Source organism: Pelodiscus sinensis, chromosome 21, assembly GCF_049634645.1.
Source record: "Pelodiscus sinensis isolate JC-2024 chromosome 21, ASM4963464v1, whole genome shotgun sequence".
In the NCBI taxonomy this organism is placed as follows: domain Eukaryota; kingdom Metazoa; phylum Chordata; order Testudines; family Trionychidae; genus Pelodiscus; species Pelodiscus sinensis.
The window spans coordinates 3,464,255-3,481,587 of record NC_134731.1 but is presented as its reverse complement, the minus strand read 5'-3'; the positions used below and the strand labels follow the sequence as shown (position 1 = coordinate 3,481,587).

The 17,333-nt window shown below is 51.8% G+C and overlaps 1 protein-coding gene across 1 annotated transcript; it reads left to right on the top strand.

Annotated features, from left to right (window-relative positions):
- Positions 1–8,269: 8,269 nt before the first annotated feature.
- Positions 8,270–16,797, top strand: CENPV (centromere protein V). The gene is made up of 5 exons (XM_075904362.1): positions 8,270–8,558; positions 11,398–11,496; positions 13,990–14,059; positions 15,065–15,179; positions 16,528–16,797. Exons 1-5 carry the CDS (start codon positions 8,347–8,349, stop codon positions 16,650–16,652), a joined length of 621 nt encoding a protein of 206 aa, XP_075760477.1. The 5' UTR covers positions 8,270–8,346; the 3' UTR covers positions 16,653–16,797.
- The last annotated feature ends 536 nt before the right edge of the window (positions 16,798–17,333 follow it).

The window sequence follows — 17,333 nt, the reverse complement described above, 5'->3', positions numbered from 1 at the left end:
GTTCTATGCCAGGGAAGAGAGTTTGGCCATTAATGGGCACCTCTCAGGGAACTGAGAGACCAGTTGCTTGCACAAATGTGCATGCATCCATGAGAGTTTGGTGCACCCACTTTTGCATGGATCAGGATGGAGCACTGTGTCCTGAACCCTGCAGGTGCTGTGGTCTCCATCTCTCCTTAGAAATGGAGGAGACCATAGGTTGCATCCGGCTGTTTGGCTACACTGACACCTCTTCCCACAATACAATGTGACTAAAATGAAATCTAGTCCAACTAAAGAAGATCTGGGAGTGGCTCAGATCAGTAGCTGTAGCTGAGCAGTTCTGGCATGGGTTAGAATTTGTCACATGCAGTTTGTTGACAGTGATTCATCTGGGATAAACCAGTAGCCCATATGTAGTTTCATTTTGGAATGAGAATAACAGGAAATCATGCCTCAGTAACCGTTTCTGTCTGACAGAAAACCCGAGCGGTTGAACCAGGGGGTTGTTATGCTATTTCTGCAATGTGCTGTTTCAGGAAGCAGTGCGTACTTTGAAGGGTCTCATGTTTTTCAAAGCTGTTTTTCAGGTCTGGCAGTTTTGATGGTGGTTTAATCATGATCCAGTTACTCAAACATATTCAGGACTGAGAAACTATTACAGTTAAGCAAACCTGCCCAGTCTGTGTTCCCTCTTGCTTGTATCTAGTGAGCAGCAGTCTGGCAGCCCCACTGTGTATAGTGCTCTTTGTTCCACTTCATGAAATCTTCAGGCTCCTCAGCGCTTAAGTTGTAACTCGTTATAATTCAGGTGAAACAGATCCAGGCTTAGCCTGTACATGGTTACAGGGTTAGCTTACTAGTGAACTTTTTTCTATTAAAATCCATTTGAATGCTGATAGGTTCTTATGGTCCCTCTCATCCACTCATGTTTTGTTGCATCATATGTATTTTTGTAGTTCAGATATTCAGTCATAAGATTGATCGGGTCGCGACTGCAGTTTTGACTAGTGCGTTTTCATTTGCTAGTGCCTTTGTAAACAAATGTGATACTGATTGAAGTGTTATTCTTTAGTTCTAAAGCTCTATCGACACTTACCACAGAAACTGTTCTCCCAAGAGTTATGACGACACACAGTTCTCTGGAAAGGATCTGGTTTCTAATCTCAGAGCAGAGGACCAAAAGTCATTGTTTGTCTTAAACAGACGTGTATTATTAAAGAGCTGACGTGTTTCAAATCACAGGTGACTACACCAGAGGTGGATGAAATGATCCCCATATGTTGTATGTAAATCACTTCAAGTTTGTAAAAAGTTTTGGGATTCTCCGGGATGTGAGGTTATACTTATCATGAAAGGAAATACCCCACCCCAATGCTTACACAGCAAGGACAGGTGAGTGGCATTCCTGTCATTAAAATGGGATGTGAGTTTACAGATTTCAGGATTAATTCTCAGACTCATGGCATGCAGCTCCCATTAGTGTTAATTATTCTAGCCCATTCAGCTAAGCAAGTAGGGTTCATTTCTTGCTTATGCTGAAGTATGTTGTACAAGACTCACCAGTGTCACCTGTTTTAAACTGGTTTGTCTATATAATACTGAATCACACGGCCTTACTGGGTGTTTCCAGCATTAAACGTAAGGCACTATGAGGAGTCCCCTTGTCTAGGATTAGTCAGGGGATAGACAGTGGTTATCAGTTTGCAGCAGGTGCCAAGATGGACACCGGATGATGGAAAGGGAGTCAGGTGAGGAGAGGGCCAGGATGCAAGGAAGGAGCAGATGCTTGTATACGGTGTCCCTCGCCCCCAGGATGCAAAAGAAGGAAGTTGAGTCACAGGAGGGAATGGGTGCGGTCTCTGGCACTGGAGATGGCGTAGGAAAGAGTCAGGTAATGGGAGCGGGCAGGTGGAGAACTGGGACAAGCTGGAGGAAGGGAACCAGCTCAAACCTGACATGGTCACTGCCAGGGCTGGCTCAGGACTGAGGCTTGTGTGTGTGCACTGAATAAATCTAGCAGTGGGAGTCTTTACTCCACACATAAGTCCCTCTGAATTTGGCTCCTCTGGAGGCTGGGAACATAGTACACACTGTTCCTTCAGCCTCCATCCTGGGGTCGCCAAGTACCATTTGCTGGTTTGGAGCTGTGTATCTATAGTCTTCACACACGGTTCACTTGAGTCTGCCACTAAAAATACCCCATTGGTTTGCACAGGCTGGTCCTTGCTGTCAGCATGGTCCTGCGAGCTTACATGATACTGCAGACACAGCGCTCCTACGAGTGAGGTCTTTTTTTAGACAGTGTACAGCTCTCACCAAAATAACTAGCAATGTGTTATCACTGTCAGGTGGGGAGAATAGCTTTTGGTGGAGGTGTTATTCTGAAGTGTTTCCATTATAAGCAGGAGCTAGCAAGGCTTGCCGGAGCTGCTTTCATCTACAGAGCAGTGAAACTCTAGCAACAAACTAAGTTTGACTTTTCTTCTTTCTAGTCTTCTCTGTGGGGCTCAGCACGGTAGTGTCAGACTATCTCCTCCGCACAAACTAATTGATCCTCTCAGTGAGTTCTAATGTAGTTGCATATGTTTGCTCAGCCTTTCTGTAAAATGGGCCTAGGTGCCTGAGCTTGGGCACCGAACAATGCCCCTTTTGAATGTTTTTGCCTATACAACGTGCTGAGGATCACACACTGGCAGAGCAGCGCAGACCTCCTGAATCCTGGGCCAGTGCTTCAGACACGAGGTCATCCGTTCTGCCCAGCAAGGTATTCTTGTTCACCAGACTTACGATTATAACTGATCTCTGAAATCAAAGCATCTGCTTCATATGGGATCTCACCTCTTTGGCTCCCAAACATCCAGAGGAACCCGGGTAACAGATCATCACACCTACAAAAATGACTCTCGAGAAAGAGTTGGCTGTACTTGGGCTGGCATGGAGATTTCTGGACTACAACGTTGACATTCAGGCTCCGTGACCTGAGTAAATCGGCCCTAGATTTTATAGTGTTTGGGGAAGTGAAGGTGGGACATCATCCGTCTCCTACTTCCTGCCTTCCCATGCCATCGCTCCACTCTTTAGCAGCTTAAGTCCGTAAGTGTCAGGTCATGCAAAATTGAAGACAGAACAATATTAATACTCACCACTTCTAGAACAGCTTCTATTCAGGGATCTCCAAACTGGGGATGTAAGCAAGAAATCGACTACTCGCTTTCCCCACCCCGCCCTGCTGCCCCTGTAGAAGAGGCAGCAAGGGGGGGGGGAGATGGGCAGCCTAAAAGCATTTCCTGCAGTATCTCTTTGATGCCTCTCCCCCCCTGCTGCCTCTGGTAGACCCAGCGGGAAGAGGGGGAGGGAGGGAGAAAGGAAGGGGAGGAGAGGACAGGGGATGCTGCAAAGCAGTCCCTGTCTATGGGCCCCCTCCCGCAAACAGAGGCTACTGCCTTCATGCAACCCCTGTTCACAGTGGCCCGGCAGCTCTTACTACATTTAAAATGCAGAGCTCCTGAACCAGGACTGCTCAGTTCCAGCTTGAGCCAGCTCCGGGAGCTGCCACGCAACGGCTCTGCAGAGTGGCCCTTATCCACTAATTGTGTGGCCAGTACAAACTGTATGGACTACACGATCAGCCACATAACCGCTCTAACATTCTTACTCCAAGCCCTTTAAAAGAGGGGCATGCACTGAGATATCCATTTCACAGATGAACAAACTGGCACGGGGAGGCCCCGTGACAAGCCCAAAAGTCACAGTGACTCAGTGCAGAGTCAAAGGCAAAACAAGGTTCCTGACTCCCCGTCTTCTGATCGCAGGTACAAAGTAGGCAGGCGCCACATAAACAATATGGGGGAGAGGGGGGAGTGTTCATGGACAATGTGTGATGCAGAAGCCCCTGAGGAGGTATTACTCTGTTGCACCTGAGCTCTACTTTGCAGGAGTGTCTATTACATACACTGGGGACTAGATACGGCATTTCCGCTGCCGAAAGTGATACGTATTCCACCCTTTCACAGTATGAGAGGGGCAGCAGCTCTTGCTGTCAAGTCCTGACTGATTAAAACAACTTTTCTCTGAGGGTTACTAAACAGGAGAATGTTTCCTTTGATGGGTTTGCCCAACTTGCCTCTGACAAACAGCTCAAGTCAAACCTTGCAGCGTGTGTGGCGGTGTGACACGGGTGTTACAGCGCCATGGCACCTCTGCTGGTCACTCAGGAATTATCATCATCCAGTACCGAAGCACCCCCTTCTGGCCAGTGTCACGCCTGCTTTTACCTGTTCCTGGCTACACAACTTTGGAAGGCCTGGGGGCCACAGATACTCGCAGCACATGCAGAGGGCTGCAACTTAAGTGTTGTTACATATACAAACAAATACATGCAAATAGCTTCTTTCACACTGACGGGCATGAATACAAAGATTAAGGCAAGACGACACAACACACAGGCCCCATTTAAGTCAGTTCTGCTGATATTAAAATGCGATATTTACCCGATTTCCACCCATATGGCAGCATTTGTAATGAGCAATAAGTCCAGGAATTTAACTACTAAGATGCATATCAACAGAAGACCATTATACTGGCTACTTTTTTGTTTTGGCTTCCACCTGCGGGCCCCGTGTTGAGCCCTGTGTAAACCCAGACTGCACGCTGGGCAGCGAACAAACAGGCCACACGTGGCCCACAGGCCGTGTGTTGAGTAGCCCTGGGCTACACCACTCTAAGACCCATATCCCTCCCAGACTGTGGCATCCCCACCTCTAGGTACTGCACTGCTCCCACTCTCTAGGGTCCTCCCTTCAGGGAACCCCTAATGCCCTATGCCCACCTTGCCTCAGTGATCCTACTGCCAGCCACCATCTAGCCTCTACCTCCAGCAAACTGCCATCTGAAATGGCCACTCGTCGTTGGCAAGGGGGCATGGACCTGATCCCACCCTGCAGTCCTAGTACCCTCGGGCCATGCAGCCTGGGAGCTTGCCTGGCCAGAGCTTCACCGGCCCTGCTGTAAGTCAGGAATCCTCCAGCTTCCCTAGCAGTCGGTTCCCCCAGCTGAGCTGGAGCTGGAACAAGTGAGTCTTTCCTCTGCTCCAGGAGCTTTTATTTATACTGCCCTCAGCTGGGCCCTAACTGGCTAATATCTGCCACAGCTGCTGGCTCCACAGCCCCAGCCCTCTCCAAGGGCTGGGTTTTAACTCCTAAAGCACCGATCCGGGGCAGGCGCCCGTCACAGAAGATGTAGGCAAAGCTCAGCTCATTGGAAGAAATTGCTCTAAAATACAACGTGAATTTTGAACACAAGTTGATAGTCATGGGGAAGTTGGCAGTTTCCAATTCATTGGATGATTGGTTCAGTTCAGTGAAGTGTAAAATCCTGAGGCTCAGAAATATGACGGGGTTTTCATCTGAAGGGCTGAGAGCATGAGGGGATGCACCACTGCCCTTCCATTCTCCGAAAAAGGTGATTTTACTGCCCAATCTACTGATGGCCTGGGAGCCTCAGGAGGACAGCAGCAGGCAAAGCTTCTTACCCCCCCCCGGCTCAGCCTGATCACCAATTCTTCCACTCCTTCTGCCCCACGTGGCTGCTATCCAACACCATAAAACAAACGCCAGAGCTACCTGAGTGTTACCAGAGCCTGCCACTCCGGTGCTCCAAATTCTGCTATCTACACGGAGAACGTGTCTGGCTGCTGCTATTGTATCAGCCGTGCACACATGCCCAAAGCCTGGCACGTCTGCGCCTCACAAACCTGGACAATCTCAGAGCCAAGGAAATTTTAGGGATTGGAGCCTCAAGTGCTAGATCTCGGCATCTGCAGTGCCCTCACACCAGGATGTGTTATGTTTGGTGTAAAGGGAACAACTGCACTTGTGTATGTAACAGAACTAGGGGAGCTCTCTGCGCTCTGGGTATTTGTGGCGCTGTTGCACGGGCTTCGTCACAGTCTGGGTGCTGGAAGCAATAGGAAAGGTTAAGCTTGGTCTCTATGTAAGCAGGGGCCTTTTTGGAGGGGGAGTGGTCATGGCCAGTGGGCTCTATGGGCATGGGGTTGCCCAGGCACCAGGAATATTCCTGGCCCGAGGCCCCGCTCCGCTGAAGTCTCTTCCAAGGCCCCACCCACCACTCCCATGCGCTCCCTGGGTGCATCCCTAGGCCCTACCTGCTGTCCCTGGGCAATTTAAAATTGTGCAGGGGCCTCTGCCGCTGCCTGGGGGGAATGTGCCACCCCACCACTGGATAGGAGGGGAAGGGGCCAGAGACTCTGGGTGGCCCACGGGATTAGCGGGGGAGCTGGCACTGGCAGCAGGGGTTGTCGGCTGGGCGGGACCACCCCGGCACACCATGGAGGACAGTGACAGCCAGGCGCGTGGCTACTGCTGTGAATGCGGGGCTGGCAGCGCCAGGCCCCCGCGGGGCTGGGGAGGGAGCTTGGGGGAAGAGGCAGGGGCAGCGGGTGTTATCGCCCTCCCCTGGGTGGTGGGGGGAGGTCACATGGCCGGTGCCCCCGCTGTGTCCTTCCTCCCCATCTCTCCTGCTGGCAGCGCCCTGGGGCTTCTGGCGCTGGCTGCCAACTCGTTCCTGCAACCCCTGGGCCGCGACAGCTCTGCAGACTGCTCCTGCCCTGAGGTCCATGGGAAGCTGGGGGGGGGGGGCGATGCCTGTGAGCAGTAGGGTGAGGTGACACCCCCTTCCTGGCCCCTCTTGCCCAGGAGCCAAGGAAGTGCTGCCACCCCCAGCAAAGCCTGCACCCCTCCCCCTCTAAACTCCCCCCTCCCTCCCCGAGCCTGCACCCCTCCCCCTCTAAACTCCCCTCCCTCCCCGAGCCTGCACCCCTCCCCCTCTAAACCCCCCTCCCTCCCCGAGCCTGCACCCCTCCCCCTCTAAACTCCCCTTCCTCCCCGAGCCTGCACCCCTCCCCCTCTAAACTCCCCTCCCTCCCCGAGCCTGCACCCCTCCCCCTCTAAACTCCCCCCTCCCTCCCCGAGCCTGCACCCCTCCCCCTCTAAACCCCCCTCCCTCCCCGAGCCTGCACCCCTCCCCCTCTAAACCCCCCTCCCTCCCCGAGCCTGCACCCCTCCCCCTCTAAACTCCCCTCCCTCCCCGAGCCTGCACCCCTCCCCCTCTAAACTCCCCCCTCCCTCCCCGAGCCTGCACCCCTCCCCCTCTAAACTCCCCCCTCCCTCCCCGAGCCTGCACCCCTCCCCCTCTAAACTCCCCTCCCTCCCCGAGCCTGCACCCCTCCCCCTCTAAACTCCCCCTCCCTCCCCGAGCCTGCACCCCTCCCCCTCTAAACCCCCCTCCCTCCCCGAGCCTGCACCCCTCCCCCTCTAAACCCCCCTCCCTCCCCGAGCCTGCACCCCTCCCCCTCTAAACTCCCCCTCCCTCCCCGAGCCTGCACCCCTCCCCCTCTAAACTCCCCCTCCCTCCCCGAGCCTGCACCCCTCCCCCTCTAAACTCCCCCTCCCTCCCCGAGCCTGCACCCCTCCCCCTCTAAACTCCCCCCTCCCTCCCCGAGCCTGCACCCCTCCCCCTCTAAACTCCCCTCCCTCCCCGAGCCTGCACCCCTCCCCCTCTAAACTCCCCCCTCCCTCCCCGAGCCTGCACCCCTCCCCCTCTAAACTCCCCCCTCCCTTCCCGAGCCTGCACCCCTCCCCCTCTAAACTCCCCTCCCTCCCCGAGCCTGCACCCCTCCCCCTCTAAACTCCCCTCCCTCCCCGAGCCTGCACCCCTCCCCCTCTAAACTCCCCCCTCCCTCCCCGAGCCTGCACCCCTCCCCCTCTAAACTCCCCTCCCTCCCCGAGCCTGCACCCCTCCCCCTCTAAACTCCCCTCCCTCCCCGAGCCTGCACCCCTCCCCCTCTAAACTCCCCCCTCCCTTCCCGAGCCTGCACCCCTCCCCCTCTAAACTCCCCCTCCCTCCCCGAGCCTGCACCCCTCCCCCTCTAAACTCCCCTCCCTCCCCGAGCCTGCACCCCTCCCCCTCTAAACCCCCCTCCCTCCCCGAGCCTGCACCCCTCCCCCTCTAAACCCCCCTCCCTCCCCGAGCCTGCACCCCTCCCCCTCTAAACTCCCCCCTCCCTCCCCGAGCCTGCACCCCTCCCCCTCTAAACTCCCCCCTCCCTCCCCGAGCCTGCACCCCTCCCCCTCTAAACTCCCCCCTCCCTCCCCGAGCCTGCCCCCTCCCCCTACGACGCTGCCCCCACCCCCAAACTCCCTCCCGGAGCCCTGGGGAGGCGGGGGCAGCCTCGGGGCAACAGCGGCCCTTAGCCCGCCCCCCGGGGGGGGCCCAAGCTGGCCGGGCCCAGCCTCCCCCGGCTCCAGCCACGTGGCTCCCGGCGAGGGAGGGGCCCGGGGCAGGCGCATGGGGAAAGCCAGGGCCGGCTCGGCGCGCAAAGCCGGGGGCAGAAGCCCGGCCGGCCGCCCCCCCCGGGAGAGCGGGGGCCGCGGGCGGGGAGCCGAGGGGCCGGAGCTCGGGCTCTCCCCGCTGGGGGCGCAGCGGCAGCGCTGGCTGCAGTTCCAGCAGCGGCAGCGCCTGACGTGCGAGGAGGCGGCGAGGCTCCTGCTGGACACCTAGTGAGTGCGGGCCGGGCGCTGCACCCCGGGGTCTGCTGGGCCAGAGGGCCGGCTGGAGACGGAGCAGAAGCCCCGGGGCGCCGCTCCGCTCGGGGCGGGTCACTGAGCTTCGCCAGAAGGGCCCGGACCGCGCAGGGGGAGCGGTGCCCGCAGCGTCTCCGTCCCCCTTCGGGCGCTGCTTTAGCCACGTAACTGACCCCCCTGAGCAGTAAAGAGGGTGGATTTGATAGGAGCGAAGAGCAAACGTGTCTTGCTCAGTAGCAGCCCGCTCGACGGAGGTGCCGCTTTCCAGAAATAGCTTTGGGGTTTTATTGCCGGACTCCCCCAGTCACCGTCCTTGTGATTCGTAAGGGCGATGCAAACACAGGCGTTACCGTGAGATTTTACGTGTAGCTGGATCTTAGTGTTTCCAAATGCGTAGCCATGGCTTTAGTAACAATGTGGGAGGCTCCGGTAGCCACACCCAGAGAAGCACAAAGGCTCTGACCCGACAGGTATCCCTGCTTTGGAGTCAGAGTTAGGGACCAAGAACAGCTGATTTGTCAGACTACTTCATTCGCTTCAAAAATACTTTCTTGTGTGTGTCTGCAGTTTCTCAGCCCAGAATCTCTAACCCGGGTCACCTTTGCTGTACTTGAAGCCTGTCTATATTTTTCTGCAATGAAGTAGTCCTATTGTCAGCAGTTTTACAATACTATATATTGCCTTCTGTGGAGCCACAGAGTTTATTTTCTTCCCATGGAATGTGTGGGCTGTTCCTCTTAATCTGCTCGGCTGTATCTACACTGGCATGAACTTCCGGAACTGCTTAAAACAGAATACTATTCCTTTTTCAGTTTTTCCGGAAAAGGAGCGTCTACATTGGCAGGCTGCTTTTCCAGAAAAGCCCTTTTTCCGGAAAAGCGTCTGTGGCCAATGTAGACGCGCTTTTACAGAAAAGAGACCCGATCGCCATTTTTGCAATCGGCTTTTTTCCGGAAAAACTACTGGGCTGTCTACACTGGCCCTTTTCCGGAACAGTGTTCCGGAATAAGGACTTATGCCCAAGCGGGAGCAGAATAGTTTTTCCGGAACAGCGGCTGATTTTGTACAGTAGAGCGTCGTTGCTTTTCCGGAAATTCAAGGAACAGTGTAGACAGCTCACAGCTTATTCCGGAAAAGTGGCTGATTTTCCGGAATAAGTGGCCCAGTGTAGACACAGCCCTCATGTTTCAGGGACCTCACATCAAAGGGAAGTAAAAATCTTCTTATCCCGTTCTCTTCTGTTGTCTACACACTATAGAGACACATCTACCACGCCCATATTCTAATCCATCCGAACGTGTTTGTAATATAGCTGTATTTTTGTTATTTCCCAGTTCACGCAACTGATTATATGAAAAGAAAGGGACTTGGTATCTTTGTGAGGAACCTTGCATGTTGATTTAGCTGGGTTACCATGGCAAAGTCCTAGGGGAGAGAGAGAAATGCATAAAATCTGTGAGTGCAGCTGAGAGACTTCAAAGACACATTCAAATGTTTTAATCAGAGAACACTAGAACTGGAAAGGACCTTGAGAGGTCATCAAGTCCAGTCACCCGCCCTCGTGGCAGGACCAATAGGTTTTAAGAGCAGGTTTGTCTAACCAGCTCTTAAAAATCTCCAGTGACAGAGATGGAAATGCCACAACCTCTCTGGGCAGTTTATTTCAGTGTTTAACCAACCTGGCAGGAAGTTTTTCCTAATGTCCAGCCTAAGCCTCCCTTTCTGCAGTTTAACCCCATGCTCCTTGTCCTGTCGTCAGAGGCCAAGGAAAACAATTTTTTTCCTTCCTTGTAACACTAACACCCTTTTAGATACTTGACAACCACTACCACGTCCCCTCTCGTCTTCTCTTTTCTAAACTAAACAAGCCCAATTCTTTCAGTCTTCCCTCATAGCTCATGTTTTCTAGACCTTTTCTTTAAATGTGCTGCCCAGAACGGGACCCAGTCCTCCAACTGAGGCCTGACCAGCGCAGAGTAGAGCGGAAGAATGACTTCTCGCGTCTTGCTCACGACACTCCTGTTAATGCCTCCCAGACTCATGTTTGCTTTTCCTGCAACAGTGTCCCACCTTTGACTCATGTATAGTTTGTGGTCTGTTAATTAATTAAAACTACTTAAATCCTACTTATTGCCTCTGTGTCCAGTTTTAGAAAAGGCAGGCAGTTAGCAATGCTTTCTCTCTAGTAGGGACATTAATGGGTAACCAAGTGGTTCAATGGGTGGAGGGCTGCACTAGCTCTGTTCCCTCCCCCACCCGCAGGACTGTCAGCAGGGGCAGCTGTGGCAGCACATGTGCAGGAACCAGGGTGGCAGTGGCAACCCCTGCATGGGGGTTAGGAGCCGTGGTGGCAGCCCCCACATGGGGCCAGGAGCAGCCCCTGCTTGCAGCAGGGCCACTCTAGCCCAACCCCCCACCCACTTGTCTTTAATTGGTTAAATGCAGTGTCTGTGCCGCGTTTAATTCTTTCACCAATTACACGGGATTTTACATCCCTACTCTCTAGAAAGAACATCAGCTTGGAGCAGAAATGGTGGGAACATGGGAAAGTTCTATTCTGAACGTCACTGTGCAATCCTGATTATCATTTGACTGAAGTCTGCGGGTGAGATTTGCACTTAGAACTTGGACATGTGTTTGAGGGAAGGTGGGTCTGCTTGAGCCTGGCCCCCATTGCTACGTAAGCTGAGTGGATCATGACGCTGGCAGAGCTGACTGTAACGCTGCAGAATCTCTGTGCATCCTTGGATATGAAAAGTCTGATAATGAACCCTCTGTGTGTGTGTGTGTGTGTGTGTACCTTTTCTCCATGCAGTGAGTTCAGAGGCTTGGTGAAACACACAGGAGGCTGTCACTGTGGAGCTATCCGCTTTGAGGTTTGGGCATCAACAGATCTGCATGTTTTCAACTGCAAGTGAGTGGTTTTTATGTATTTATCCCGCCTGTGCCCCCTGTCTGAATAGCCATGCACTTTGCCTTTCTCTAGCACTTCCCACCTAACCAGCTCCAAGTGTTTACCAAACAGAATTCCAGTGGAAGTTCAGATAGCACGGGACAGATGTCTTATCTAGTTTCTGTAGGTTGCATCCCTGGCTGAGTTCAGAGCCACTACGAGGTCAGTACGTGTGATTTTAGGGACTGGTTCTGCAAGTGCTCAATGTGCCGAGTACCTGAGAAAAGAAGGAGAGCGCATTTCTACTGGCAGGGCCGCACAGGGGGGTAGCATTGTGCTTTCGTTGTGCCCTGGCTGAAGCTGTGGCGAACGCTGCAGTTGTCTGGAAGATAAGCTGTGCTTGGGAAATGGGAGACTGGCAGTGTTGGGATTACAGGCTTCTTTACTGAGGTTGCTACTAGGTGTGTGATTTCACGTAGTTGCAGCAGTTGGTTGAGGATGGGATCTGCCTCTGATAGGTCAGAATCAGAGCACGTTCAGAAAAGTCCAAGAAGTTCCCAGGTTTTGAACTTTGTGGAGCACTAGCTTTGGCGCTATTTCAAGGGCCAATGAAATCCAGAAGAGAAATCCCATTGCCGTCAACTGGATTTTTGGATCAGCACTATCTGGGTAAATACCAAATGTCCTTCGTGAAAGTGGAAATTCAGGCCAGAGTGACTTGGTTCCTTTCCGTTTGGGAAGATGTGATGATTATTACATAGTCTCCAGTTAATGATCACACAGACTTCCTCTGAGGGCCTGGAACATCAGTACACTTATACCTCAGTTTCCTCAGCCACACAACAGAGACGGGAATCCTTGCACATCTTGTAGGGATGCTGTGAACCTAAATACGTTTCCTATTTGTAAAAAGCATACTGAGATCCTGAATGGAAGGTTCTAAACCCACACAAGGAATTGTATTTAGTGTTATTAACGATATCTTACATATGTACAGCATTTGCCTGTGGAAGCCTTTTACACACTTCCTATACGTACAAGAACCACTTCCCCCGCTACTAGAATGTAGCTATACCTGGAGTAAAACATGGCAGATGTTTAACAGGATTCTTCACAACCGGGAGAACAGAGTATCAGTGCCACAGGGGACTGCAGAGGGAAGTGTAGGTAAGCAGAGTGCAAAACTTCCACTGGAATTCTGCTCTAGTCTCATGATTCACACTCGTGCTCATACAAACGTTCTCAAGTTTGTAATGACCGGAAAGGCTCAGGACCTCTACTTCATACGTCATCCAAATGCTTTACAACAGCAAGCGCAGGCACTTCGATCCTCCTATCAAACGGAGAACACATCACACCATCAGCATGTGGGGAGGGATATATATTCAAATGTCGGTATGGCCTTTCTCTAGACTCAGAACTAGTTTCTTTCTAGCCCAAATGTCACTACCAGTCGGTTTCCCTTATTTGCAATGTATTTAATCTTAGTACCATTGGGATTAAGTTGGCAAACTCTGGCCTGTAAGACTACATGGGTTTCTCAAGGCCACAGGTTAGCATTGATCTATCCACAGAGAGTTGTACCATGGAGAGAAGACTGTTATATAGCTCTCAGGCCTGGTCTACGCTACAGTGGAAGTTCTAATCAAGATATGCAACTCCAGCTATGTTAATTATGTAGCTAGAGTCGCGACATATCTTAAATTGAGTTTCTGCGCTATCTGCACAGTGGGAGGCTGATGGGAGCAAATACTCGTATCAGCTTCCCTTACTCCTGTGAGAAGCAGGAGTACCAACATCAATGGGGATGCCCTCTGAGTTTGACTTAACGGGTCTTCACTAGACCTGCTAAATCAAATTCCGGAAGATCGACAGCGTTCATCTTCCACGTAATGTAAACATGGCCTCAGTGCAGATAAGCTTACTTTCCATATTGCAGGGAAATATAAGCCTTTAGACCAGGGGTTCCCAACCTGGGGTATGTGTACCTCCAGGGGGTATGAAAAGCTTGTCAAGGAGGTACGGGGAATATTTGGTAAATAACTAGATTATCCTAATTGAAATATTCCAAAAGTAGCAGTGTTAGTGAAAAAAGTTGCGGATTCTAGAGCCTAGAATTTATTTCCTTTCATATTGAATAGGGTGTATGGGAAGGTTTACTAAAAGCCAAGGGGGCACGGGGACCAAAAAAGGTTGGGAACCCCTGCTTCAGACTGACTGCATGTCTACACATAGTTGCAGTCTGTCCACTCCCTTTATCCACCCTGATGTTTGCAATGTTGTTGTGGACACATTGGTCCCAGGATATTAGGAGCGAGACCGCATGGGTGAGGTCACATCTTTTATGGTACCAACTTCCACTGAATCTCTTGTCTCATAGCCAGGTAAAATAATTCTAGTTGTCAGTGCAATCTAGCTTGGTGAGAGCTCTTTGCTAGATGCAATTGTTACATTGAAGGTTATAGCTGCCCAAAGCCTCGTCACGTGTCTCTGTTTTTCTTTCCCCTCCTATAGCTGCAGTATCTGCACAAAGAAACAAAACAGACACTTCATTGTTCCGGCTTCACACTTCAAGTTGCTGAAGGTAGGTTAGGGCACAGGAGGGCACTGGGGGCGGGCGCCTGTCCGAGCACTTGATTCTGAAAGGTCCCAGAAGTGGGCAGCTTTGAATCTTAAATTTGCCTGTCTGCCTGGAGAGATAAAAAGTCCCTTCGGAGCCAGGCTGTGTCTCCGATTGGGACATTCAGTAGTGGCAGCAGCACCAGGTAAATGTGCTACGTCCACGTTACATTGATGGCAGCAAAGTGCATGGCCGTCACACTCCTGATCTCAATGGAGCCAGAGCTCGGCCCGGTGACTGGTCCGGCTGTGGCTTGGATCCAAGCGCATTGCTCTCAAACATTCTGCCTCGATTTTAGCTCAGCTCCAGGTTCCTGTAACTTGACCATCGACTTAGCATTTTAAAATGTTAATTCTTACCAGGGCATCTTCCAGGTTAGGCTCTTGGATTCCAAGTTTTTGAGGACTGTGGCTTTTAGATTAATTTTCCTTATATTCGCCCCATTTAATTTGATTTTCTTTTGTAGTTGGATGGACTCTGATAATCACATTAATCCCTCCATTGCTTCTGTGAGGAACCCTTCCCCTGCGTTATGTTTACTGTGGAGCAGTTAAAAGAAACCTAAGTGCTTTATTATAGACCGTCTGTAACAGATAGAATGGGTGGTCTATAATAAAGCACTTAGGTTTCTTTTAACTGTTCCACAGTAAACATAAAATGGGCACTGAGTGGTCAGCAAGTAAAGCCAAGACAATTGTTAATCAGAGGGGAAAGAAGTGCAAGAAAACGAAGCACGTAGGGTAGAGAAAGGAGATTAACACGGGAACTGAGTAGCAAGCCAGCAGTACTTTTAACTCTAACTCAAGTAGAGATACAGAGGGTGGGTTTTTTTAGACTAGTCTTAATTAGGCTTATATTTTTGTGCCTGAAGTTTCACATTCGTTAGTTACAAGCCTGTGGAATATAAGTGATAAAAAAAAATCCATTTCTGGGTACTTGTCAAACCATGGTGTATTTGTTTTTGTGTAGGGTGCAGATAACATTACAACATACACCTTCAACACCCGCCAGGCCCAGCACACCTTCTGCAAGACCTGCGGTGTGCAGAGCTTCTACACGCCTCGTTCTAACCCAGACGGTTACGGTAGGTAAGCAGAACAGGGACGAGAGCTGGTAGACATGGCAACACGCATTCACCACCAGCTGCAGTTGTGCAGTGATCATGGTGACCAAGTTCATAGCACAATCGTGCATCATGCCACTTGCTTCTAAAGTACTGAACATTCGAAACTTTCAACAGTGGCTCCTTAATGTGTAAATCTGAATTGTGGCCCAGGGGCCACTGTCCATGGAAGGTTTCTTACCTGGGTAAACCCCTCTCTCCTCCCTGGGATACTCGGGAGCAGGCCACGCTCCGTGTGCCTGGGCACCGGATGGTTTTAACGTAAGAGGAGATCCTGTGTACCCCAGGAGGGATGTTGATAGTTGGGGATCCCCTGTCCACCCCCTTGCTGCAGTCTCTTGCTCCTAAAGCAGCTGGCCCCTGTACACACTTACTGGTGTGCCTTGGAAGCCTCCAGAAATAAACGTATTCCAGTAATAATCTGCATCTAACTCCAAAACAACAATTATACAGCTGATGGATGCTATTAGAATTAACCCACCTTTTCTTAACAACTTAAAGAAACAGGGTTAAACAAACAAAGTGAATAAAATCAATCGAAGTGCACAGAAACAAAGGAAACTTCTCGAAGTGGCATTTACCCTGCCACCATGTATCCCACCCCAGAGGGGGCCCTCCTCTGGATCTGAGTCCCAGACGCTTGCGTGGGGCATGCCTGAGGATCTGCAGCTGGGGTGGAGATGGCCCTGTGCAGGGTGTGTGTGTCAGTCCAGGCAGCAACACCTGCAAAATCCCTCTGCCGCTGGAGCAGGCCCCACCGAATGCCAGCGGCTCTGGTTTCCTGGGCCGATCGCTCTGCCTCTCTGGGCCCAGAACCAGTCTGTCCTCTGTGCAGGCTGCACTTTCCCCAACAGCCCCAGTTACTCACAGAGCCTTCTGTGCAGGCCCTCCCCTGCCACAGGCACCTCCAGGGACAATCACCGCAGCCCCTGAAGCAGCCTGCTCCATCCAAGCCCCAGCAGGCTCTAGCTTCCAGAAGTAGCTCCTGGCCTGGAAAAGGCTCCACACCGGCAATCTGGCTCCTCCCCCCAAACTGAATCCCCTACTCTCCCTGCACTGCCTGAGAGAGCAACAGTTTCCCTCTCTTTTCCCAAGGGCTCATGGGAGTTGTAGTCTCTAGGGTGAGATTACAGCGCAAAGGATCCTCCCAGTAACAGTCAGAGGCTCCTATAGTAAAAGGAGCCTACACCTGCTGCAGCTGTAGGGACAGCATTACCACCTTCTCAGATGCACTGTCCATGAAACAGAGGAGAGCTCGCCTTGGCTTCAAAGGGAGAGTTTCTCTCTCTCTCTTTTCCCTTTTCTCCAGGAATTGCTCCCCACTGCCTGGATGAGGGCACCGTGCGCAGCACCACCCTCGAGGAGATCAATGGCAAGGAGTGGGAGAAGGCGGTGAAGGAACACAAGACCATCAGGAGCATGTCAAAGCCATGATGTAGCCTCTGTGCACAGAAATACACAGCTTAGAGCACCGACACTGGCAGGCCACCATGTAACCACTTAGGTCGAGCTCCCCGCGGCCGAGCTGCTAGGGAAGTTTCTTTTCTTTTGCTTTTTTAAATAAATCGCTTGTGCTGCCTGCTGCCCCCCTTTCATTTTATAGTCAGTTGGCAGGCCACACCTTTCCTAGCCTACCCCCCAGCTGGGATTTCTCCTCTGCCGTATTCTGACACTTGGGCCCTGTTCAAATCACATTGGTCAGAACAAGGTTCTTACCTCGGTTGCATGATTCCACCACAGTCTTTGGCTAGTGCAGACACATCCCAGTTGTGGTGTTATCTGGTTTGCACAGCTGCACCACACGAAGTAATGCCTCCCTCCCAGGGAAAAGAAAGCTCTGTTCTTCTAAGCCTTCCATTGACTTCACTGAAGTTACTCTGGGTTTAGAGCTATTCCCGGACGTCGACGCTGACGTAACAGGCTCAGACTGAGCGAAATTCTTAGCTTTAACTTTAAACACGAGAGTAATGCCCCTGAGGTTAATGCATGTGCCTAAGTGCTCTGCTGAATAAGGATGGACTTGCTTACGGGCTGTGTTTTTAATACCGAGAGTACAGTTCTGGCCTAGTCTCTTTCTAAGAGCAGTGTCTGAGAGGGTGTTGGGGTTTGAGTAAG

Bases quoted from the DNA above. Each gene is read 5' to 3' on its own strand.
- CENPV (XM_075904362.1), top strand. From the start codon at position 8,347: ATGGGGAAAGCCAGGGCCGGCTCGGCGCGCAAAGCCGGGGGCAGAAGC. The intron at 11,497-13,989 runs GTGAGTGGTTTT...CCCCTCCTATAG, and splicing joins CTGCATGTTTTCAACTGCAA to CTGCAGTATCTGCACAAAGA. The intron at 14,060-15,064 runs GTAGGTTAGGGC...GTTTTTGTGTAG, and splicing joins CACACTTCAAGTTGCTGAAG to GGTGCAGATAACATTACAAC.